Source organism: Halichoeres trimaculatus, unplaced genomic scaffold (assembly GCF_033239565.1).
Source record: "Halichoeres trimaculatus isolate MK-OKI-2021-1 unplaced genomic scaffold, fHalTri1.1 fHalTri1_scaffold_16, whole genome shotgun sequence".
NCBI classification, from domain to species: domain Eukaryota; kingdom Metazoa; phylum Chordata; class Actinopteri; order Labriformes; family Labridae; genus Halichoeres; species Halichoeres trimaculatus.
The window spans coordinates 30,676,564-30,701,610 of NW_027437194.1; the positions used below are offsets into that span (position 1 = coordinate 30,676,564).

A 25,047-nucleotide genomic window follows, 5' to 3' on the forward strand; every position below is an offset into this window, starting at 1 on the left:
TTGATGTGTTTCAGCCGTTGTTTGCTTGTTATTCTTACTGTCCTGCTGTCTGTGTGTGATTTCATGAGGCCTGTTGTAAAAGCAGTAGTGGTTAGCGTAAATAAACAAATTAGCGCCGTCTCTTTCCTTAGCATACTTTTCTGAGGCCTGAACCTATGTTCTTTTGTTTTTTTGTTCTAACATTCAGGGACAGAATAAAGAGATTTCTGTTGGGTTTTGTGACCAAAAACAAAATAGCTTTGTTGGCATCATAGCTGTCAAGTCTCCATTTTTGGCAGAGAAACTACCCCATTTTACCCTTCTTTCAGCCGTCATCCCGTTAGTGTTCTCCAGTATATATATATAAAAAAAACATTACTCTGCCCCTTCAAACTTAGCTGTGTCACTTACCTTGCAAGAAATGCCACCTGCAGTAGCCTGGGTGGCAGTTGTTGCAAGGTGAGGTGTTGGACAATTTCCCTTGTTTTCAAAGCTATAACTTACCAGGTCTGGTTGGCGTAGCTTGATCTAACCTTTGTCATCCTGACTTATCTGGAGGCAGAATCCTTTTACTAGTGGAAGTTGTAGTGGGTTTGCACGACTATAACTTACTCCTGGTGTTGAATTACCACAGGAGCCAATTCAAATCACCCTTTGGAGGCTATATGCCTGATAATTGAGTTAGAGAAAAATGCAGAGGCTCAGGGATGTTGGGCTGGGGGATGACTGGTAAAGTAAAGATGTACTGAGAATAAAAATGTTTTTCATTAAATAGGATCCAATAATTACAGCTGAGAGTATTGCAGCGAATAAATGACAGGGTTGGATGAAGTGATTGTTAAAGTCTGTTGGAGCTTTTAGCCTGGAGGAGGTAGCTCCTCACCTCTGTCTGTGGCTAGGTTGACAGAAAGTTTTAATGTGTCTGGATTTCCAAAACTGTGACAACCACCGTTTGACATCATAATAAATCTTCAGGGACTACTGGGTGAGACAACGTAAGCTTTTTGCCAAACAACGTTATCGTTTTATTGTCTAACAACAGCTCCCCTGATTCCTTATCAGGACGGAGTGTAGAGCTCCATTTCCACCAAACGATTCAGTTTGGTTCATTTTGGTACAGCACTCATTTTGTGTTGTTTCATTGACGAATCCCAGGACAGGTCTTCAAACTACCAACCTGTACCATCCCACTTTTTGGTACTCTTCTGTTTGGGTACCAGACGTACAGATCTGACCCCTGAGGGTAGAGCTAGAAACACTGCAGTCCAGCAGTTGGTCGAAATAATCGCCATTTCACGAGCAAATTGCTGGATGTCTTCCATCGTTGCCCTTAGTTTACTGTCTCACATTTTCTTTGTTGAATTTATTCGCAAGTGCACTGTCTCATGCTGTTGTGGTGTTATGCTATAATGTAACTGATGTGGCCATCAGCATCCAGCTTACACACCGCCCACCATGAGGGGGCATGGTTAGCTGTGGGAACACAAACAGGACCAGGCTTAACCCATCCAACCTGTGTCAAACTACACTGATCCAGGTGACAACAGATCTTAAAGAAGGCTGTTTTAGTATTGTGTTTCCAAACACATCTTTTGACATTTTACACGACTGTGAATTACAGTCAATTATGCTGTGGAAGGATCCCCAGTCTTTTCTCTGAACACCTTGTTTGCTTTTGTAGGTCATGCTGTTAGTTTCAGTCTGTGTCATAATCAGCTAAAACTTCTCATGGGTGCTTTAATATTTATGTTTCCCTGCATGTTTTTTCAAAGTTAAATGCTATTATGTATTCACTACTGTATGCACTCATACTGTAGTGGCATTATGTGGTTGCGCCTGGCACTTCGTTAGGTATTCTGTGTTACCTGTGTATGATGTGCTGTCTGATGTGACTGCAGCATGGGTGTTTGGCCCAAAATGAATTTCTCACTTTGCGAGACAATAAAGTAAATCTTGAATCTTGAATGTCATAGCTCTTTGTGAAATTTCCAAATAAACATTATCAAGGGATTAAAGTAAAAGAAAGAATCTGCTTTGTCTTTTTAGTCACATTAAGTTAAATACAGTGAGTGATTTGTGTCTGTGTTGGTAGGAAGTCAGGGTAGCAGCTGTTGGTGAGAGCCCTCAAGGCCCAGACAGTAATCCATGCAGAAGTAGAACATCAGATAAACATAGCATTTCATGTCTATAATGAGTGAATGAGAGAAGCTGAAGAGACATATGTTGACTCTGTTTTCAAGGAATGAATGTTGAGAGACATTTCAAACCCCAACACCACCGCTTCATGTAACTCCACATTATGAAACCTGATGCCCTGAGCCACTGGCACTTTTCTCTGCCTGATAAGTTGACCTCATATGTCCACACCTCCAAGTCAGCAACCAATCAGGAGCTGAGTTTGTGAACGGTCCGGTGATAGGAGGTTTTCTCCAGTTCATACAGCCTGGAGCAGACCTCGAGCAGTAAACTCCTCTCGGCTCTATCTCTGTGTGAACGATCCACTGCAAACCAGAAAGCTGGAAAAGGTCTGAGCAGACCTTTGAACTCTGCTGCTCTCTCAAATACTTTTCACTCTGCATGCTCACTGTGGTCTGCTTCAGCACACAGTAAACCTGCATGGCTGTATTTTGAGACATGCTTTTTGCATGTTGTAAACTGGTGAGGTGATTGTGAGCATTAAAGCAGTTACTGAACAACATGGACCATCAGATTTGCTTTCAGAAGTAGATTCCAGTAGACATATTTTAAAGCTATGTGACAATGTTAAATGTTTCTTAAACTATAAAAATATATCACAGCTTTGCAATAATACTCAAGTTCATGTCTGAGACTACGTAATTCTATGGATAGAGCTTGAGAAGTCAGCACAAAAAGGACCAAATCCATGTAAAAATATAAAGCTTTATGTGGACAACCCTGCCAGAGCTGCACGTTTATTGCAAAAAAAAAAAGATATCACCCCCTCTTGTGGTTGATGTGTGTTATTAACAAACCCAATAATCGGCTTCAACAAAACACGTCACTTGCAGTCATTGATAAAATTTAAAAAACCTAATCTTTATTAACGCTTGAAAAGTCTGCTTTACAACAGTACAAACATAGACAAGCAATTTGATTGTTTGCATTGCATCAGTTCTGATTCATCACTGAACATCAAGAAAGACTTTACAACAAATAAATAAAGAGGAAAAAACACAAAGCAACACTTGAAATAAGGGAAAAGAAGACAACTTGCACTTTTGTCAGAGACACTGATGTACTAAGAGTTTACTGAGACTTAAAGAGGCATCCGAACTGAACCATTAGTATTCATGTAACTGAAAAAAGAGAGAACTATTGTTGATTGAGGATCCTTGTAATGCTAGAGAGATGGTCTCTTTAGTTATACGGCCTTCTGCTAAACCTGCAGGGCAGTAATAAAACAAGTGAGGACAAGAAAACATGCAGTTCTCATTAAGCACACTGTAAAAAGCTAGATCAGTGGTCTTTTGTTCTTACCTTAGGTGGATAAAATGTACCTTCAACACCTGTAGGTTATTCCAGAAGCCAGCCCTTGTTTGGTTCAGAATGTGAAAGTTTATGTTGTAAAAAAAAAAAAAAAAAAAAAAAAAAAAGGTGTTATATCGCTTGATTTTAAGCCATTCTAAATGACTTAAACTCTTGAAAATAAACAGATATAGCCTTGAATACGATGTTTCCAGACAGAAGCATTGGGAGTGATAAAAAGTATAAAAAAGTCTGAAATAATTTATCTCACTTGATCCAAAACGTAAACAAAGTTTGAGTTAAATGCAAACATTCATTGTGCTCCCAGAACAGCAAAAGAAAATCTGGGTCTTGCACTCTTCCCCTATAACTTATGAGGTACCTTAGCTTTGAATCTGTTTGTGACACCAGGGAAGATTTTATAAAACTGTTTTCATTTTTTAAATAAAAGGTTTTCTGTTAAAAATAACAGAGTAAGACATGCATAAAGTGAAAAATTCATAAAAACAAACTGAAAAAGGTAATAAAACACAATCGTTGTTCTGCACATTAAAGTCAGAACTGCTCAGATACTGTATGAAAGAAATATGAAACACTTTCAAACAAATCTTTACAATCTCCATCTCACCGTCCCGTTTTAATTTTCCCGCTAAATAAAATTCCTCTGTTATCAAACACCCACTAACACGCTTTGAAACACCAGAGTTCAGTTTGCGTGTCCCTGAGCATGCCAGTGTTGGGACACGGAGAGGACTGAAATAAAGTCTGAGATCACTTTCTCTCCTCAGCGTCTCGCTGTCTGACCTCCTGACCTTTGGCCTGCAGCTGGTTCTCCACAGCTCTGTTGTGTTTGTACTAAAGTTCATCCCTGTAGGAAGCTGATAGCATCTCGGGCGGTGCAGATCCTTTCAGGGTCTTGTGGGAACCCCTCCAATCAGTGCGAACATTGTCATCATCCCATAGAGTGGACGTCTCTGTGTCACTGATCCATTCAGGATCCCCGGCGTAGTGACACGGTTGCACCAGAAGGGGGTGCGTACTGAAGGCTTGTAAGTTTCTGTTGGGGAAATGGGACATGTAGTCCTCACTGCAAAAAGAGAAAACAGAGATAAATTTAAAAAGATTGATTAAATTAATCTAATAATTATTACATATGTTACATTTAAAATACAACTTCTCCCCAAACTGAAAAACTGCAACTCAATTTACATTCATCTTTTAATTCTGAGTTAATATCTGTGAATTACATGAAGCACTTTGAGAAGCATGCAGCTGCTACTTTAAACATGGTATAGTAACTCTAAGCATGAAGGGCAACAGCAGGACCAATGTGTGGTGTGCTGTAGTGATGCAGTCTTAGTAAACTAGTCAAGCATAACGAATTAGACTCAAAGAGGTGAGGGAGAAAGAGGGAGAGAAAAAGAAAGTGGGTTGGCTATAAGCCAGTTTTCAACACATGATGGAGCACACACACACTGCCAAGCCTTCTGGCTAGCAGGCCCTGCAGTACAAGGTGTGTTTCATTACAGTCATATGGTTCCCCAGTTATTACAACAGAAAAAAGACTGAGGATCCATCTGAAAAGGAATACTTAAAAGGATTATTTGGTTGAAGTTAGGGTCAGGGTTTATAATAAATGCCACCACTAACCAACAGTTGTCATGTGTGAGCTACAGGGCTATGAGGATTTTTATAACAAGACAAAGAGGAGCAGTCGAATTTTCAGAACACATGGAGGACGTATGCTTGGTTTTGAGAAAACTCTGGCTGGAGCAACATGGTAAAAGAAAGTACACATGAGTCTAAAGCCATGCTAACTCAAACATGCTAACAGGTCTCACTGACAGCATTATTGCTGTCATAATAATGAAAGCAGATGACTGAGGCTGAATAAATCATACAATAGAAGTGCCATAACTGCTGTTATAGTAAAAGAAAACCAGAATATCTTCAGTTATGCCTTACAAAACAGAAGTTTACTTAAGCTAGAACCTCTTTTTGCCAAATAATGCTAGAAAAGGTATCCTAACTACACAAATGAAATAAGTTAATTAGCATATGCTAGCAGCTGTGTGGAAAAACTCTAGGGGGACTTCAAGCAGTATTTTTGTTTTTAAGACAGTAAACTTTCAGTTCACTTTTGACGTTCTTAACAAAGATAAATTCAAACCTTAGTTTAAGTATACTTGAAGTATACGAAAAAGTATACAGAAAGGCCTTATTGTACTTGGCTTGAACTTATAAATAAACTTTTGATTGAGATATACAATATATAACAAAGTACGAAAGATTTATTTTAAGTACATATTCCACGTGTGTATTTGCACTAACACAGACATTTAGAGGCAAAGACTTGTCCTGGGCGCTGTGTCTTATTGGTTTACACCATGATATGATATTAACATGAGTGAAGGTTCAGTCATAGGAGTAAACAGAGAGTTGATGTGCTTGTAAGAGAAATCATTGTTTTCACCCAGCCAGGTGAACCAGTGTAACCTGGAAACAATGTTAATCACACTCTTAAAAATTTGGGTCACGTGTGTAACCAAATAAGTCCCAATATAGAGCCTTATTAGACTAGCTAGCACTTACATCTCCTGTCTTCATAACTTCATGTTTTAAAGTATATTTATCTGTGAATCTTTACATTCTTCAGAGCGCACTTTAATAAACTGAAAAGTGTGCTTAAAGTGTATAACCAGCAAACTTAGATAAACGTGTAAGTCTCCTTGTACTGTTACTTTCAGTACAAAATAAAACTTGAACACAAACTAGTAGTGTACTTAAGTTTACTTCTTTGAACTGTGTGGTATAGTTTCTTTAAACTAGAATAGACCAATTTAGTCCCAAGAAGTATTTAAAAAGCACACTTGTAAGTACACAACTAAGTACATTGATATTAGTATACTTGGTGCAAATGCAATGTAACAGCAGAAGTGAACTAGCCAATGCTAGCACCTCTGTGAGGTTGATTAAATGCCAATATGGACATGCTAATAGGTCATGATAACAATGCTATCGCAATTAAAGAAGAAAATGAGTCCACAGTTATGCTAGCACCTCTTTTTGCCAAATAAAGCTAGAAAAGGTATCCTAACTACACAAATGAAATAAGTTAATTAGCATATGCTAGCAGCTGTGTGGGAAAACTCTAGGGGGACTTCAAGCACGTCACTTTGACAATGTTATGACCCAGAGTAAAAACAAAGGTCTGCAGCGAGGCGATCAGTACTGTGACCATACAAATCTATAACTTGGACATGCTAATGTGGCTATGCTATCCTGCTAAATCTATACAGGTATGTTGCTGTAATTTTTCAGTGAGTCAGCATGCTAATATTGTCTGTTTTCATGGGAACACTAAGTTAAAGTTCAGTACGATGGGGGATTCAGGATGGAAGGGTGTAAGTTGGTTGAAGAAGTTATAAAGTGTGACCTCAAACAGAGCACAGAGAGAGAGACAAGAGAAGTTGACAAATAACAGATGATGCAATTTTAATTCATCCCTAGAGTAACATAAATGTTGTTTACTTCCCCCTCCAATACTTTCATGTCCAAAAATAAAATACCCATAATCCAAAGAGCCAATCTAAATGTATCTAACAGACACAAATATAGATATGGCCTTAAACAACCTTATTTTACAGAAACTCTAAAGAAGCAGAAAACCATAAATCCAAGCACTGCTCTTTAATCTACTTAGGCCACGAAAACTAGCTAAATATATAGCATCTATACAAGTTTACACAACTATAGGGAAGAATGCTTCTAGAAATGATGAGGCCAGTTTTGGTTTTATAGGTCTGGCAGCAGAGAGAGGTTGTTAAGATTTGAAAAGACTCAACGACCACGAAAAGTAATTACAGGAGTGATTTAAACAAAGTTTGCATTCATAGCTGCAACAAAAAAGCAATGCAGAGCTGCTTCATACTCACTTTGGATGCTTGTCATACATAATGGGGAGGAATTCATCGACAGGAAGCATCTTGGACAGAGGCTCAGCATTGAGCAGTTTCTGGGCTCCCTGAAGAGAGATGGCATAGGACAGAGTCCAGTAGGAGTAGCCAGCTACCACCAAGTTCCGAATGCTCGCTACCGGCTCTTCCTTTCCAGGATTCACCTGCTTTCTGCCCAAGTATCTGAAGCAGCATCACAAGATGGAAAACCGGGGTTAAAGAGAAGTAGAAAACATCTGAAACCTCTGAGTTCTGAAGCCTTGAGGATTGTTGCTGGTCTGTTGTTGTCAGATGTGTTTGTAACCTTTTTCAGCATTTGTTGAACATATGTGCTTACTCATTTCAGAGAGTTACAGCAACTAGATCATAGACATGCTTTTATCCTGTTCCTTGTCTGTTGTGGAAACCACAGTCACAGAAACTCAAAACACACACACAATTTCCATTCCTGTTATTTAAATTTAAAGAGGAAACTTTATGGACATGACCTGAGATTATTTCTAATCCCTGCCTTAGCCTGTCCCATTACCATTCCCTTACTTTAACAGATACTGAACATATTGAATGTATCCATCTTACATGATATCCCAGTCCAGCTCGGCCTGCTCTGCCTCCTCCATCAGTCTGAGGATCCTGCGTTTGAAGTTGGCCTGGAAACGAACATCGTCTTCAAAGATCAGGGCCTTATCCAGCTGCATGTCCACCATCTGGAGAGAAGACGGAACATGATTTGTGCAGAAAAAGGAGTCAAGATTTTTGATTCAAAAACTCAGCCTTGAGTCTTCATTTTGGACAGGTTCTTCTCTTATTGTAACATTCTAAGTACTTAAATGCAAAGCTTGGCATTTCTTTGATAAATGTCAAAAGTATTTTGTTTTTTTTTCTTTCTTTTGGAGAATAAAGCATACGCAAGACTGGGAGTTTTCGTATATAAAACTGAGAACACACATATCTATTAAAGTGAAATTTTGCTTGATGAAAAATCAGCGTATTAAACTTATTATAATTTTAATATTTATCCATTGCAATTTTAATGATATTTTTTCCCACAACCCCTGAAAACCTGAAACAGTTTATCACCATGAATAGATTTAACATCACGTGCAGACACAAAAATGTCCCAGATCAAAACTGTGTTTTCATCATTCAAGTCCACACTTGTGTCATCTTAATTTAGCCTAGCCTTGAACAGAAATGGTAAACAGAGCAGCAGCTAGCATGGCTGGATGGCGCAGAGTGCACGATGTCACCATCTGTTTCTGATTCCAAATTTTGAAGCCTGTCTCCTTCATTGGGGGTCGCACTAAGAAAGCCAAACTCCTCAGCTGTCAGGGCAGTGTGAGGTAAAGAGGCGAGCTTTGAGCCTCCTCACTAACAGTCACCAGGTGCCCGTCAGTCAACCAGGTGAGCTCTACCTCTGAATGGCCAAACTCATAATCTCGATATCTTCCAAAAGTCTGAACTGTAAAAGAATTTCCCTCTGTGCAGTGTGTGCTCCAAGGAAAATGAGCTTTTCAGAATGATGTTGTCTTTTGAACTAGGCTTTAACCCTTTACCTACTGAGGCTTAAGTAAGTAAAATGCCCTGTGTCTGAGAGCTTTGGCCTCTTTTTCAGCTGGCCTCTGTTAGCATATGAATTGGCAAAAACTCAAGAAGTTACAGTTGTCTATGATATTTCCGTTGCTTTGCTTTGCAGAGCTATGTCACATGCTTGCAATCACTGTAATGGACCATACATCAACAGAAAGTGCACGATCTTTGGTTTCCAACAATGTCAGAATTTTTCTGATTGAACAAAAAGTGACAGAGTTATGGAAATAACGCCATGGCCAAGGTAAATACAGCGCCGGTGCTATGGCAGAAGATAAATTATCACTTTTTTTTTTTTGGGAAGAAGTTTTTCTTAACTGGTGTGTATGTGAGTTCGGATTCTTCTGCTGCCAGCCTCAAGACACTTTACAAAATGCATTCCTGTGGTCGAAGGTTTCCCCTTGATTAAAGTTCCTTTTGGACTTTATTTTTTTAACAGTATTTTAGTTGTTGAAAGTATCATATATACTCATGTCCAAGCAGACATGAGTCTTCAATATTTTTTAACTCATTGTCTCTGTTTTGTGCTATTTTCAGTTGTTTTCCCAAGATAGAAACTTGTTTTCCTAATTTTCTTGGGACAAAAAGCTGTTTTCTTGTGATAATGGGATAAATTTATGGTTATCTATTAATCAGTCTTTATTTATAAATAACCAATATATATCAAATGTTATCCCAAGTTGCTTTCCAAAGACAAAATTAGTGGGTCTAAACCTGCTAATGTTGCATTTGAAGTCTGATCACATCCTAACCAACCTGTTGTGGAGCACTTTGCAGCTTTCACCATCTTTCAGTGATGAGATCAAACTTCCTGTAACAGGCAGTGTACAGGGAACACGAGGTGTTTGCTTCTGAGGTAAACTCAGCCTAAATTAGTTGGTTTTCTGCTTTTACAACTCTGTGAGTTATGGTCATCCTTAGTTAAATCAAACTTTTGGGAAAAAAACTGGCGTGGGCTCAGCATTATGGGAAAAAACAGTATGTAGATAAAGTAAATGGAAGTGTGTCTATTCCTCCCTTTATTTCTTCAACAGAAACTCTGCTCCCATAAAAGCTAATGGAAACACATCGCCAGGGAAATGACTCTACACTGAGAAATATGTAGGAATTTGGAGAATCTGTTGCCTGGGTAGGGGGAGCAGATTTGACCATTATCTCCTGTTCTCCAGAGCGTGGACATAAAAGAGGGAGACTGACTGGCCGAGGCATTCAGCCCTATGTACATGTTGCCTCTTGGCTTGAATAGTGTAAACTTGCTCCTGAAGCCCTTTTTTTCCTATTTACAGCACCAGTGATAAGTACAATGCCAGACTGTGCAGGATATTTGACAAACAGCAAGAATTAGAGTGTTTATATGTCCTCTCACCTCCTTCCAGATGAAGTAGTGGCTGAGGAAGCAGCCCACCTCCCCTTTGGTCAGGGTGCGTCCAGAGAACGGGTCATAGTAGCCTGGCAGCAGGTCCACACCCAGGACTTTAATGTCACTGCTGTTCAGAGCACTGTGGGAAGAAAAAAACACTTAATACGACAACAAGGCAACCTGCACCCTGATCCTTTAAGACGCTCAGTTACAGCTTCCACTAGACATATGCAACTCCAATAACTAAACTAACTATCCATGATGTCAGATCCTGTGTTACAATACACTGTAATAAAGTTTCATTTACTGGTGTAAAGATCAAGACATCTTTTCCACTTTTCTTATAATGTGGTTAGAAACCAATCATGAGTCCACAGTACAACCATGAACCATGAGATTACTGAACAAAACCAGACATTCTCTGGGACAGAAGGCAGCAACAGAAAGAAGGAGGAAAATAACTGGATGAAAGAAAATGACTCAGTGTCAGTGGTTTGAAACAAAAGTCAGGAAAAAGAGTCAAAACACTGAAACCAAAGGTTCACATAAAATTATAATATATATTTAAAATATATTAAGTAATAATTTAGACATTTTATGAACAGATTTTCATTAACTCGGCATTGCTGATTGAAAAAGTTGGCCTTTATTACCTCCGCCAAGAAAGTTATGTTTTTGGGAGCGTTTGTCTATTTGTCTGTGAACTACATAACTCAAAAAGTTAGGAACAGATCTTAATGACATTTTCAGGGAATGTTCAAAATGGGATAAGGAAGAAGTGATTCAATTTGGATTTGGAGATCAGAATCACAGTCTGGATCCAGGACTTTTTCAAAGTATTCTATATCATTGTGAGATAGGGCTGTTTTCACCATATGTGTATATAACTCCACAATAAATGGTTGGATTGCTTTGCAAAACAAGACAACACAGGGTCACCATAATTTCTGACAGATGTAAAAGTACGCTCAAGATCCTGTCAATATTCTGGATAGGGGATACTAAGATCTGGAATATGAAACATGTACTGGGTCATCATAATTTTCAACACTGTTAGGAAACAAATTATCGTTTAAACCTGCAACTAATACCAAACTGTATCAGACAGTCTGCTGAAATGGAGTATAACATTAAAGTAGGACTAAAGTGTTGGTGACAATCACAATATGCTTGCTGGAGGTCTGCGCTCTCTGAGTGATTTTCAATTTTATTTCTGCTTCCCTTTGGTCCAAATGTTCTGCTCTAGTCTGCTTTTGTTGTGATGATTTCTCTCTTGTTCTCATGACACATCTTTAAAATGTTTTTCAGAGCGATCACTCACTTCCCATCCACAGCGTCGACCACCTTCACGTCGATCTCCAGCTCATTCAGAGAGAACAGCATGCGGTCTCTGCGGTCCTGACGTCGTCGGAGATTAATCAGATATATCTGAAGAAAGGAAAATGAATAGCGATGTAAATCTGTGTTTGAGTGTTTATAAGTACTCTGTCTTGACTTTTGTGAACGAGTCTGCAGTCAAACATATGTAGAAGAAACGGAAAACCAGCTGCAACAATGAGCTGAATTCCTTTTTTCTCTCATCATTCCTCATCTCAGCTGTGTGTTCGAAACTCAAATCAAACACAGATGCCATCACAAGCAAGAGCTAAACAGGCCTAAACCAGGATTTGGAGGTCCTCCTTTAGAGATCTGTTTGGACGTGTAACCAAAGGAAGTCTCACTGGTGAAAATCTTCACTCCTGCCTCGGAACAGGGAGGTGGAAATTAGTCTTTACCTAAGAGGCCACACCTGCTCTGATAATAGTCCTGGATCAGGTCCTGGTTTATTACTTCCTCTGGAAGTGTGTGCAGACAAGACTTCTTCTGACTTACGCTTCTTCAGATGCATCATATCACTACTGAACAGTCCCTCCAAAAGATTTCCAAACCAGCCCCTCCACCCTTTTTGTTACTCTTGTTGTCAGCTTGGCAAATCTCCTGTAAGTGACCCAGAAACCTATTTCCCTCATGGGTGAATATGTTCACCAACCACTTCACTTTGATAATATGATATCTGAAATGCTGTCAGGACACTGAGGTTATAATTTACAGTGTCTCTGGAATAGGTCATGTGAAAGGATTTCTCATTTGGCGGTGAAGCGATCAGCTGTCCCAGTTTTCTGATCACTCTGCTGTGATCGGCTCTCTTTCTCCAGCTGTCTCGTCTTGCCTCAAACTTAAAGCTCTTTGTGTAGAATTTATGCATTTGTGTCTTCTTGTAATTATTAACCAGAGTTTCAACTGTACACAGAGTGAAATTTATACCTTTTGGCTTCTTATTTTTGGCTTAATTTCACTTTTACACGTTTTTTTTTTTTTTTTTTTGGCATCTTCATGCTGAAAGTGACGGGCGTAATATCAGAAAACAAAAAAGCGAACCCAGGAAAGAGATTACTATTACTGTTTTTTTTTAAACCACATCGTTGTACATGTGTCACTGCAACTTTTCATCAAACTTCTGTGAAGTCAGTTATTTTTTTCCACAACAAACACAAAAAGGCAGAGAAATCCTCTGAATAAACTTTTGTTTATAGTGTAAAAAATTCAAGTGGGGATGCACGGTTAAAAGGCACTTGTCACTTGTCTGATGCAGTACATACTGAATGACACACACTGCCAGTCAAAAAACAGTTGACAGAGCAACCTCATGATCAGGGCCTGTGTTCACAAAGCTTCTCAGCGTCCTCTCAGAGAGATCCTAACTTAGCCTAAAACTTCCTGAGGAGGAGGACTCCAAGGAGTCTTAGAGAATTTAAATCAATGGCTTCATAATGTTAGAACGTACACTGACCCACTGATCATATTGATTTGCTTATTGGTCCGTTTACTGTCCATGCTGCTCATGTTACTACTCAATGTGTTTGGTTTTTATGGTGGAAGCAGACTCAGCTGTCAGCACTTCCTGTGATTGCAGGCGTCCTTTTAAAAAGCGGTTTGGTTTGGCAGAGCGTCCAAAACAACAAACAAAGTGGATAAAAAAGATCTAGACAGAGCCTGCTGTTGGCATGGCTCAGGGAGGAGAATAAAAGAGTGTTAAGAAGGAACCTGGGTCCCAGGATCACGTCACCAAGGAAGAGGCAGACTTGGGAGCGAATCGACCAACAAACCAACGCTTCGTTCCCTCTCCTTGCGTGCACATTGCCCGTGAGTGTGAGACGTGCTGATATGTGCTGCAATCCCAAGCGAGTGCAGAGATTACAGCACAAAGCGAAGTTGTTCTAAAACAATGTTGTAGGCTACCATTCAGGCTCTGGCTGCTGACATCAGTTTGTTTGATATTAATAACTGTCCGAATGTTTTAGAGTTTCTTCTGCTCATTACCTGGACTGTTTCAGGGGTGGATCAGCAGATAAACAGCTGTCTCAGGTGGCAGAAACTGGGTTTAACATGTTGGGAAAGTCTGACACCAGTATCAGCGTCCACTCTCAGGCCTCCCCCCCTTTCCTCCTAACAGTTTTTCACCTTTGGAGCTCTCAAGACGCTTAGTGAAAACTCAAAAAAAAAAATTAGAGTCCATGGAATTTTATGATTTTTCTAAGAATGATGTCACTAAGAGCTACTTTTAGCCTCAGGATGCTTTGTGGATATGGCCCAGCCCTTTTATTCCTGCTATCATCACTGAAGACTTGTACGCCCAGGAAGGTGTTTCAGAGTGCATTGATTTTCACTGATATTAAAAATTAAACAAATAATTATGGCTTTAAACAGTGTCCCCCGAAAAAAACAGAAAATGTTTGATCTGTTTTCCACATTTCTTTGATGAAGGCACCTGTTACAAAGAAAGAATAACGACAGTATCAGAGGCAGCAGGTTAGTTTATGAAACACAGCAATATATGCACATACGTAGTTTCAGTTTTATATCAGCTACATTATGTATCTTGGGCCTAGTTTTGTTTGTAGATTGTCCTATCAGTGTGTCCATGGAAGGAGGTCAGTGGACTACAGCACTGCTATTTTGGGGATCACAGAAAGCTGAAGTTTGGGTTTCTCTGCTCTACATCATCCAAACCAGAGGAAGAACAGTCTCACCTCATCAAAGCCCATGAGGTCTCTCTGTTTGGGGAACATGTGGACAAAGCGAGACGGCTTCATGGGAGGACCATCAACTGACAAAGAAGACAGACGAAAGGATTTAACACATGACATAAGAACGTGCAAAGAAAGAACTGTTTCACATCAATTTTTCAACACCTTTCACTTCATCATTTTGTATTTCCTGTCAGTTATTAGCCTTGTATCAAACAGTGGAAATAGTCTTTTCTTACCTAAGGACTCTAGATGCACGTGGACAAAGTTGAGGGCATCATCTTCCAAGGTGTGGTGAGGTTTGGCCGGAGTGTTCAGGTAGCCATAGCGCTCCTTGTTACACAGGTACATCTGAATCTCTGAGAATTACGCAGAACTTAATCCATGAGATTAGCAACACATGTGAAAATGATCCATAATCTGAAGTCTTTACAGCTCCTGAGGACCCTGCAGTTTGCATCAGCTCTTGTCTATTTCAGAAGACTCTTGAGGGGAGCTCTAAGTGGATATATTGTACAAATAAAAAAGGACAAAGGAGTAACAGACCTGCTGCTCGGCATGAGAAGGCAAACACAATGATGTCATCGTAAGGCCAGGAGTAGTCGTCATGAGGAGGGAAGAAAGCCAGCTTCTTCATGCCCTCCTTCCTTAGATCCAGCAACATGGTGGAGTGGACCATCGGTACAGGGAAGCAGCCCAGCCTGTGGCGGTGTCTGGTGGGGAAATACTCTGCTGTGCGACGGTAATACCCCTGAGAGAGAGAAGGAGAAAGGAGTAAGATAAACAGTAACGGTGTGAGAATCTTAAAGATCACACACACTCACCTGAGGGGTGATACCACACCAGTAGTTGGAGTACGCTCCCGGAGAGTCCAGCATGGGAGCGATGACAGACTTGTTCTCTGCTATCAGCAGGTTGAGTGTGTCTGGGTTGGTGAGGATATTGTCGGTGTCAGCGTACTGAAACAGAGACACAGAAGAAACAGATCAAAGACAGGAAATAAAAGAGCCCCATGCTCGTGGGAACTATTGCTGCCAAAACTGGTTCATAGATGACCAAAGAGAGCAGCAGAAGAAGGACAACGTTCATCTGATAAAACAAAATCCTAACACATCTGTCAGAATATCTCTGCTCTTACCAGGATGTAATCAGCCCAGCGTTTTCTGGCAAAGTTCAGTGCTGCCTGCTTCAGCTTCATCACATACTCATATCTGCTGTTTGGCCAGTGTTTGGGCCCAAACTCTCCCGCATACGACCTGCAGAAGAAACAAAAAAAGAAGCCGTATTTGTTGTGGCTTTCCAGATTCATGAAAATATTTTATCAACTTTAAAGTGATACTCCGGGATGGAACAAGTTGGGTCCTATCACAAGGTTTAGGGCAGAAATGACCCCTACAGCAGTGTTTTTGTGCAGCAGAAGCCCAGAGCGCTCACACCAAACACCCCCTCCCTGCTCCTCTGCTGGTTTCCTCTGCACTCAGACGGGGCCATTTTTTACTTGACCAAAAACACAAATAAATGGACTCCCACCAAAAAAATCTGATATGGGTCTGCATTCACGCTTTATTTAGAGAATTTTCAGAGCGTTACTTTCACACAAAAAATACAGCTAAATAAGGCTCCAGTTCTCATCGTGTCATAAAACGGCGCTACCTCCGCTGCAGAGCCACAGCTGGCTACGAGGCGCTCACCGCTGAGTGTATCAGTCCGCATGCGCGGTGTGCCAGATATAAACAAACGCAGGTAGACTGCCAGGACAAAGAGACACAGTGAGAACTAGAGTCTCATTTAGTGGTATTTTTGTGTGAAAGTAACGTGCTGAAAATTCTCTAAATAAAGCGTGAATGCAGACCGATATCAGACTTTTTCGGTGGGAGTCCGTTTATTTGAGTTTTTGGTCAAGTAAAATATGGCCCCGTCTGAGTGCAGAGGAAACCAGCTGACGAGCAGGGAGGGGGTGTTTGGTGTGAGCGCTCTGGGCTTCTGCTGCACAAAAACACTGCTGTAGGGGTAATTTCTGCCCTAAACCTTGTGAAAGGACCCAACTTGTTCCATCCCGGAGTGTCACTTTGAAACAAAAACTAGTTATAAATTAGAAGGTGCCCTCTGCCTTTGGCTGAGGACCCTAAAAATTAAGAACTATAAACCTAAATTCAAAGAATATCTCAGCGGAGAGCGGTCTGTCTATGGAGCTGAAACAGTTCCTCAATGTTTGCCATTTTAAAAGGAAATTAAAGACATGATTTCCACAACATAGGGAGTTAAAGATGAAATTGAATAACCACTGTGTGCTGTCCGGGAAGCTACTTCATAGATATTTGGATTGTTGTGTTTTATTGATTATGAGGGTTGTATATGCTTTAATCATAAACATGTCTGCGTATATGTAAATGGGTATACATTGGAGCCCGACTGATTAATCAGGCCAATTATGCCTGTCACCGATTAATCGACATTGGCCAAAATGTAGCCGATTGTAAAAAATTTTTGCTCCACGGAGATTCTGTCGCTCCTGCTCCTGTGTGTCTGTGTGTTGGGCTGCACGCTGCCCGAGTGCCCACCCCCTCCGTCCACCATTATGAAATGTAAGACCATAGAGTGACATTTTAACATCGTGTTAGTTGCTTTTTTGTGAGATAAACAGAGATAAATGCTACTGTTATTTCACACGTTCACCATTATCTAATGAAAGACTATAATACAGCGTTTTAACGTCATGTAAGTTGCTCATTTTGTCTTTACATTTTCAATTTTTTTTTATACTTACTGTGTTTAAAGTTTGACTTCTTTATTTAAGGTGTTACAGTTTGAATTCTTTATTTATTGTGTTTACAGCTTGTTCTTGTTTATCATTGGTTAACACTACAGTTCTTATGTTGACAGTTTTATAATTTAAGTTCCTTGTTTTAATTTAATAGTGTTCTGTCTCTGTCTTGAATCATATGGGTATTATAATGATTTGTGATTATATACAGTATATATCCTGTGTATATCAATGAATTTATTATATATATCAGCCGATATATCGGATATCGGCCTATGTATTGGATATTGGCTTTTTTTTGCCCCCAGTATCGGTATCGGCATTAGCCCCAAAAATCCCATATCGGTCAGGCTCTAGTATACATATGTATTTTGTGTGTGTGTGTGTTTATGTATGCCCATGTGCGCACATGCAAAAAATGTACTTGCATCTATATATGAGTATGCATTAGTGTGTGTGAGTGTGTGAGTGTTTGTATGTGAATATATACATATATGCTTATAAAAGAGTAGACAAGTGTATTTAAATACATACCAAATGAATTTATATATTTACAATGGATGGTTTATATTTATAAAGTATTCATATATAATAATGATAAGTAAAAATAAACTATTTTATAGTTTGCTGCATGTTACAGAAACTGTAAGTGTTTGGTAAGCTATAAGACAACAGTACATTTTTATTGAGAGGTGAAACGACTGGATTTTATTCATTAGTTAAGAAGGGAGGAAATTAAAACGTTGTATGTGTTTTTTCTGCTTTTTGGAAATGTTAAAGAAGTTATATTAATGATGTAACTGTATGTTTTTGTTTTTGGATAATAATGGAAAATTGCAAAGTTTTCTGCATTCTGACTACCTGCTTTTAGATTCTTTATCATTTTTTTCTTTTACATTTTCAAAAGAAATATTTTCAGTTCTTTTATTTCACAAATAAATTCTTTAAGAGTCTAACACAGACCTCAAAACAAAGCCAAAGCGATTAAAGATGTTTGTCCACACAGACCTGACTTTGAGCTCAGACATGCACAAGTATGAACAAGCAGAGGCATGTTGTATTCATCCCCATTAAACAAACTTCTGTCTTTAAGACCACAGTGGCTCCACCATGACTAACAGGTAAACTACAGATTTGGGGGTTACCAAAGGTGTGCCGTCACTCTTTCATGGTGAGACAGACAAAAAACCTATTTGCTAACCCCAAGTTGATGAATTCAACTTTCTCCATTACAACAATTCTCAGATTGTCTGACTGTAATCCCAACAGAATAACAGATTTATATTTGCGCAGCTTCAGCCCCACACTGTTGATAAAAAGGTTAAAACTCCTGCCATATGTTTGGACTCACATTGGCTTGTCCATGGGTCTCCACTCAACGTAGTGGTAAAACTTCTGCATCACGGTGAGCCACTCTTTCAGGATGGCTGTGGTGTTGTCTGTGTTGTGGTCTGTGGCTGCCCTGCAGGAAGAAAAGAGAAAGCCAGTTTTAAGATCCTGTGAGCAACTTGTTGGTTTTCTCTAAGCCACAGTGAAGAAGTGTATGTTCTTGTTTGTTTAGCAGATTTCTTTCCCCCAATTTTATTTGATCTCTTATTGTTACATATGGAGGACATTTGTGTGCACTTGGCATCCAGACATTAAAATTCAAAATTTTGTAGAAATAGCCAGTTTTATAAAAGCATCAATATTTATTGCAGTGTTTTCCATAACCAGTGCAAACTCAGGAGCTTCAAATAAATCTGCAACATCAACTTGCATTTCAAATGCTGTGAGAATACTGAATATAATATTCCTCTAAACTGAGAGACAGGTTCACTGCAGGGGCAAAGGGTCAAAACTTTAATGATCATTGGTGTATTTAAAGAGATGTGTGCTGTAACTTCTTTTCCTCTCTCCTTCCTCTGAACTTTGTACGAGTGCAGCTCTCGGCCCTCCTGCAGCAGGTCACTGGACACACCTGCTCCTAATTGGCAATCAGGACAAGCAGGAGGGCAGCTCGGTTTTCTGTTTGATGTCTTCCAGAGAATAAACTCCCTCCTTCAGTGGAAGGAGTGTGTTAGTTTTGCTTCTATTTTGTCTGTTTTTGACTAAAGCTTCTTTTGTCTGACTGACCTTAATTTTTGTAAATAAAACTTTTTACCTTTGATGCTACCTCTTAAATTCATTTTCCCTTTACCCTGTGTTTAAATTTGATGATACTCCCATCATCTCCCAACCATCTTTGGGGAGTGTAACAGAACACCATAATTACAATATCTCATTGCCACACTTACTCTAAGTAGTCTTCTTGAGTCATACTTTCAACATCGTTTACCCTCACTTCACACCAGATCTTCCTCCCCTGTGAACTGTTACTTGGTGTAAAGTAGGTTAAATGGTGGTATTTTGCTTTCCAGTATTTAAACATGAATATAAAGCAACAATACTGGATGTTTATTCTAAACCTGTGCAGATATTCAAACAGCTACGTATTTATATGTTGTTTAATCCCTGAATCTGTCTGTAATCTGCCGTCAATGAGACGGTCTAAAATTAGCACAAGATCTTCCTGAGATTTTTACCGGACTTGCTGAGGTAATGGCGCATTCTCATTATGATCTCCTCACTGGTTTAAGAAACATTGGAGGGGTGGGACTCAAACACCAAGGTCTGCTCCCGACAGGCCTCTAGAGCAGTGATTCCCAACTAGGGGTATGTGTAGAGGAGAGCGGGGTAAACTGAGCCACTTTTTACATTATTTGACCTGTAGGCAAGTGGAAATGAAACTGAAGTGAAATCAACACATGTACATTAATTTCATGGTATCTCTCATCAATGGAAATAATTAGAACACATCCACAATGATTGGTCATGGAAATATAACCTGTCAAAAAATGGTCTTTGTGGCTCAACTTGCCCCAGCTAAGAGGTAAATTGCTCCACCTCAAAGGGTAAACTGAACCACACAGGGGTAAGTTGACCTTTTGACTTTTTTGGTAGCGTTCCTTGAAGTTGATGAACCAATCTCAACCTAAAAGAATAGGGACATTATTAAGAATCTGTTTAGCTACAAGACCAACTGTTTACCTGAGTTGAATTGTGATCTCTTCTACACTACCTGCTGAACGGTTAGCTTTCCAGCTCTCAGGGACAGGGATATTGTTTTTTTTTTTGCTAGATCACAGGATTTCTTTACCGTGAGGCCATGGAACTGGTCAGCCAGTTTTTCCACATGGTTTTCCAGGTCTTCCTCTATCTCCCTCTTTGCGTTTGCTGTCCCTGTGAAGCCTGCCACTGTCACTTCCCCTCCCTCTTTCTTTTTTAGGAATCTGCGTAAGGTTGACCTGTCAATATTTCTCTCTGTGGCCACTTTTCTTATGGATTTTCCACCCTGGCATCTCCTCAAGGGGTGTTGAGCCCCAGGTTGTCTTCCTGCTGTATTTCCTCGGCATTCTAGCTTGTCTACAATGTAAGACTTAAACACGTTATACTTCTGACACTTTAGTGCCTCATTGTGGGGTAAGTTAAATCACTGGGTCAATTTACCCCAAGCAGTTTGGCTCACTTTACCCCACAGCCACCATTTTGTTAAAAACAACCCAGCCTAGCAATTCAGGCTAATACCTAGCTACACGATTCACATGGTTTTATACATTGATAGTTCAGCTACACATTTGATGTACGTTTTTAAATACAGTTAAAATTATTTTGAGTTTTAAGTCATTATTCATGATATGTTGAAAATTTACTTCGACATGCAAAAAATGATTTTTGGAGAATAAAAGTTACTTAACACTTCAACCTGTGTTTCTGTTCACCACAGAGAGCTTGAAATGAGGCGAGCTAACTAAATCCAGAGTCATGTGACCACTGATGCTTACCGTTTCCCAGAGACAGGGGGTGGGTCAATTTACCTACAGGCTCAACTTACCCCGTTCTCCCCTACCCCTAGAACACATTGCATGGGGTACATGGAAACATTTAATACTTTTTTTACAACTTGGGAGTACTAAGATTGGCCCATCAATAAAATGCTAAGTGTGAGCTACAACTAGTTTCCCCAGGGAGACAATAACCTGTGGCACAGCTGAAAATCAAAACAGATGCTAACCTGCAGCCAGGCAAATATGAAAGACAAGCAACAAGCAAGCTCAAGTGCTTGTGCACCGCCGCAATCATTTACAAGCAGAAGCAAAAGCGTCCCCTGTCACTGTGAGGTTTAAATTTAGGTTAAACTTCATCCTGATCACTTTGTGGAGTGGGGTCTGTCATGTTGATCAGTGCTGTGAATCCACTCCTTATTGCACTCCAACAGGAGTCCCCTTTCTGCTCTCTTTGGGACAGAAGTTGCATTTTGTCGATCTTTCCTCTCATTCTTTGAAACTCAACAACTCCAGCTTTTGTTTGACAAACCTTAGGTGACTGACGACAAAAAATATGAATAAAAAATAAAAGAAGTGATATAGTGAGTCTGAATATTACTTTAAGCATTTTTTTCCTGATTTCTAAATTTAAGATGTCTTTTCAAAGGAACTTATTCAGCTTTTTGTGGTAAATGTTACAAGAGTTATATCTAACAAAGACAGGTTGATTATTTTCATGTCACATTTATAATTCATATATCTTTTTTATTTTCACATAACATACTATTTATTTTATGTTTGAAGTTAAAAAGAAGAAAATGCCAGAGAATTAAATGTGACTTTCATTTCATAATCAGCCACATTATGTTCTACTTTATAGAAGAATCATCAACATGCACAAGTGAGGGGGTACCCATAGTATCCACAGATGAGAAACTGACTTCTTAGGACTCCATGTATGAAATAAGCTCCTAAAATATAAAAGTTGGGAACCACTGCTCTAGAGGACTGGCCTATCAGAGGGAAAGGGGATTTTGTGAAACAGGGAGCCTAAAAGAGACAACAACTAAAACAGAGTGTTTCAGAGAGAGAGGCTGGAATAAGAGTTCTATGAAACAGAGGTGTGTGGGGAAAGCTTTACATGTGTACCTGAGGAACAGTAAAAAGACTAAAAAAGGACAATACTGTCTCTTTACCTAAATACATTAGCCACATGGCAAGTGTTTTAGCACATCTCAATACTTTAAAAAGAGATTAAGAAAAACAGAACATTTAGATCTTGAAGTCTTTAATTTTTCCAAGAAAATAGAAATTAAATAGCTAACTCTCAATACTGATTAATATTTTATGCAATGCAATTTTGTTGTGCTTGTTGCAATAACAAATAAAGTTCTATTTTAATATCAGCACCGAGCTTCTAAACCAAAGCTCATGTGAGGAGAAATCATCTGGTTATGAAACAATAATGATTGGAGTAATAACAAATGCCTCTTTATAAGCTGTAATCACAAGCGTCTACACCAGGACCGATTGTTTCTGTACTCTTGTTATTAATGCTGGGAACTTCTAGTAAAGATGAACTCGTATGACGTGTCAATCTGGGTTTCATACACATTAAAGTCATGATTAGCAATGTGACAATGATACTGTTTTTGTCCACAGGGGGCGTCTGTCAACATGAACCAATTCCTCACTGAATTCCTTAATATGCTGCAACTAAACTGTTAAATATCCACTCATACACACACACTGCTATGAACACACATCTACTGTGAAGTTATTACCTCCCAGCACAATTTATAACACCATTTTCATTGTTGCATCATTAAATACAACTAATCAGTCTTATCTAATTACTAAGCTCTGCTGAGTACCGTTAGGCAACTGTTAATCTTTCTCATTAGATGAAAGTTCATCTTGACAAACAAGCAGAATAGATTTTAAATGAGATTAGGGTTGGTTAATGGTACATAAACTGCAAGTAAGCACACTACAGAGGCGTCCTGCCAAAGGCATTAGGAGACACATCTACTGGTGGGTTTAACAGTTAGTGTACTGAACACAGAGTTAAAATGACATCTGAGAAAGAGAATTAGTAAAACATGAATACAGAGCTTTCTATGGTCGGACATGAGGTGTTGGGGAGCAGGAAGCCTGCGGGCTGAGAGGCTCAGGGGGCAGAGGGGAGGGAAGCTGCTGCTGCTTTCACAAACTCATTTAAATGTCATTGACCTTTTGAACGGCTGTTATAATGGGATAAAAGGGGAGCCCTCTCCCCACATACAGTCTGTCTGAGCATGCAGAGTCCATGCAGGGCACCCACCACACAGAGATGCGGTCCTTGGGGTAGTTGAGCCTCTCCAGAGCTCCAAGGTAGTACGGCAAGGAGTGAGCAGTGTTCCGGGCTATCACCGCGATGACCACGGTCGGAGGCTGCATTTTCGACTCCTCTGGATACTTCTCCTCTGAGAAGTAACATTCAGTCGGCAAAACAAAGACTAACAAAGCTAGAAAGTAAAAAGACATGGTGGGAGCTACGGGGCTGAGTCCACACTGCTTCAGCACGCAGGACGCGTCAGCAAACCCAGAGGAAAAAAGGGCTTTCCCAAAAACTTCAACCCCCTTCTCTCTGCTCGAGCTGCTCGCTTTTTCCAACAAAAACTCCAAACCGAGGTCAAAAGAGCCAGTTACAGTTTCCGGTTTGAGTCTACAGCAGACAGAGAGTACAACAAAACGTTGTCCAGAAGATTACACCGCATGTAGGCGAGATTTGGCCAGGCTGAAATTCACTGTAAATCTCAGAAGACAACTGTGACATAGTGGGAAAACTATGACGTGTAGCAGCAAACATCCTGTCAGGAAAAAAGGAGGAAAAGTCCTGAGATGATCCAAAAAAAATCACATGTAAAGGCATGAAAGGCGATATTAATGTATCCACTTAATTTTATCTACACAGAACTGATTTCTTAAAAGCCTTCGTTGCATAATAAGGGAATGGGAAGGAAACAGATACGACTTTTTTCCATATTATTATGAATAAATGAAGCGTGCGTATTAAGTGTAATGACATACGGTTTTTGATGTAGCTCAATTAGTAAAAGTATGTGCAAAATGTTTTAAATTGTTCATCAAAGAAGTTTCTAGTGTCTCTTTGCTGCAATGTCTCGGATTGGCCAGCAGAGGGAGGTTTGATCCCAAAGAAAGGCCTCTGTCTGGTTAGTGGTGGATGAAGTGGATGTAGGCCGAAGTCTAAAGTGTAATAAATGCAGCTTGCACATTTGGGGTTTCTTATTGAGCTTCAGTTAATGGTTTTATTATCTTTTGGTGGTACTTTTATCCCACAGTATTTAAATGATACAACTGTCCTTAAATCTATGGAAGGAGCATTTTCATCTTACAGATATTCTATATTCTATATTATATGTCTAATAATACTTCTGTAGTACTTTTATTGTTGAGTACTTAGTTTGGGTTTTATTACAGCCCTTACGTAGATCTTCCACTGATAAACATTGTCCTGTTGTGTGCATGTATACAATGTCTTGGTGGGCTACTGCTTACATGCTCTCTGCATATTTGTACTATGACCAACCGTGCTTTGTAATGTGCTGATGGATGCTTTACTTTATGAATTTGTATGGTTCGTTTAGTCCTGCCTGGATACCTTTATCAACATGAACTTAACTCAGCCTCTGGTTTGCCTTGTGTTGCTGTTTATGCATACCCTGCATGAGTGATGTTTTAAACCATGCATGTCCAAAGTCAAGCTCAGAGGCCAGTTTTCATTTTACAATATATGAACTATAGCACTGAAATTAAGCATGATCTAAATCAGGGGTCACAAATGTGGTACACGCAGGCACCTGGGTACCAGCAAGAACCACTTCTGGCCACAATGGAGCCACTTTTAGAAATGTTTCCCACGATCACTGTTGTGTAAATCATTAATAACAATTGTGAAACAATTAACATTGACATTTAAACAGTCTCCCCACATATT

The 25,047-nt window shown here is 39.6% G+C and overlaps 1 protein-coding gene across 2 annotated transcripts; it reads right to left on the bottom strand.

Annotated features, from left to right (window-relative positions):
* Nucleotides 1-3,108: 3,108 nt before the first annotated feature.
* cercam (cerebral endothelial cell adhesion molecule) lies at nt 3,109-23,812 on the bottom strand. Of its 2 annotated transcripts, none has more exons than XM_074691122.1 (12): nt 23,371-23,812; nt 18,554-18,664; nt 15,577-15,694; nt 15,263-15,397; nt 14,985-15,189; nt 14,678-14,797; nt 14,442-14,518; nt 11,693-11,799; nt 10,378-10,510; nt 8,001-8,128; nt 7,401-7,604; nt 3,109-4,552 (listed from the first exon to the last, which is right to left on the bottom strand). In XM_074691122.1, the coding sequence occupies exons 1-12, from the start codon at nt 23,571-23,573 to the stop codon at nt 4,321-4,323; spliced, it is 1,773 nt and encodes a 590-aa protein (XP_074547223.1). In that variant the 5' UTR covers nt 23,574-23,812; the 3' UTR covers nt 3,109-4,320. The 2 variants fall into 2 exon arrangements, with proteins under 2 accessions (XP_074547223.1, XP_074547224.1); XM_074691123.1 differs by having other exon boundaries at nt 23,280-23,382.
* Nucleotides 23,813-25,047: the final 1,235 nt, after the last annotated feature.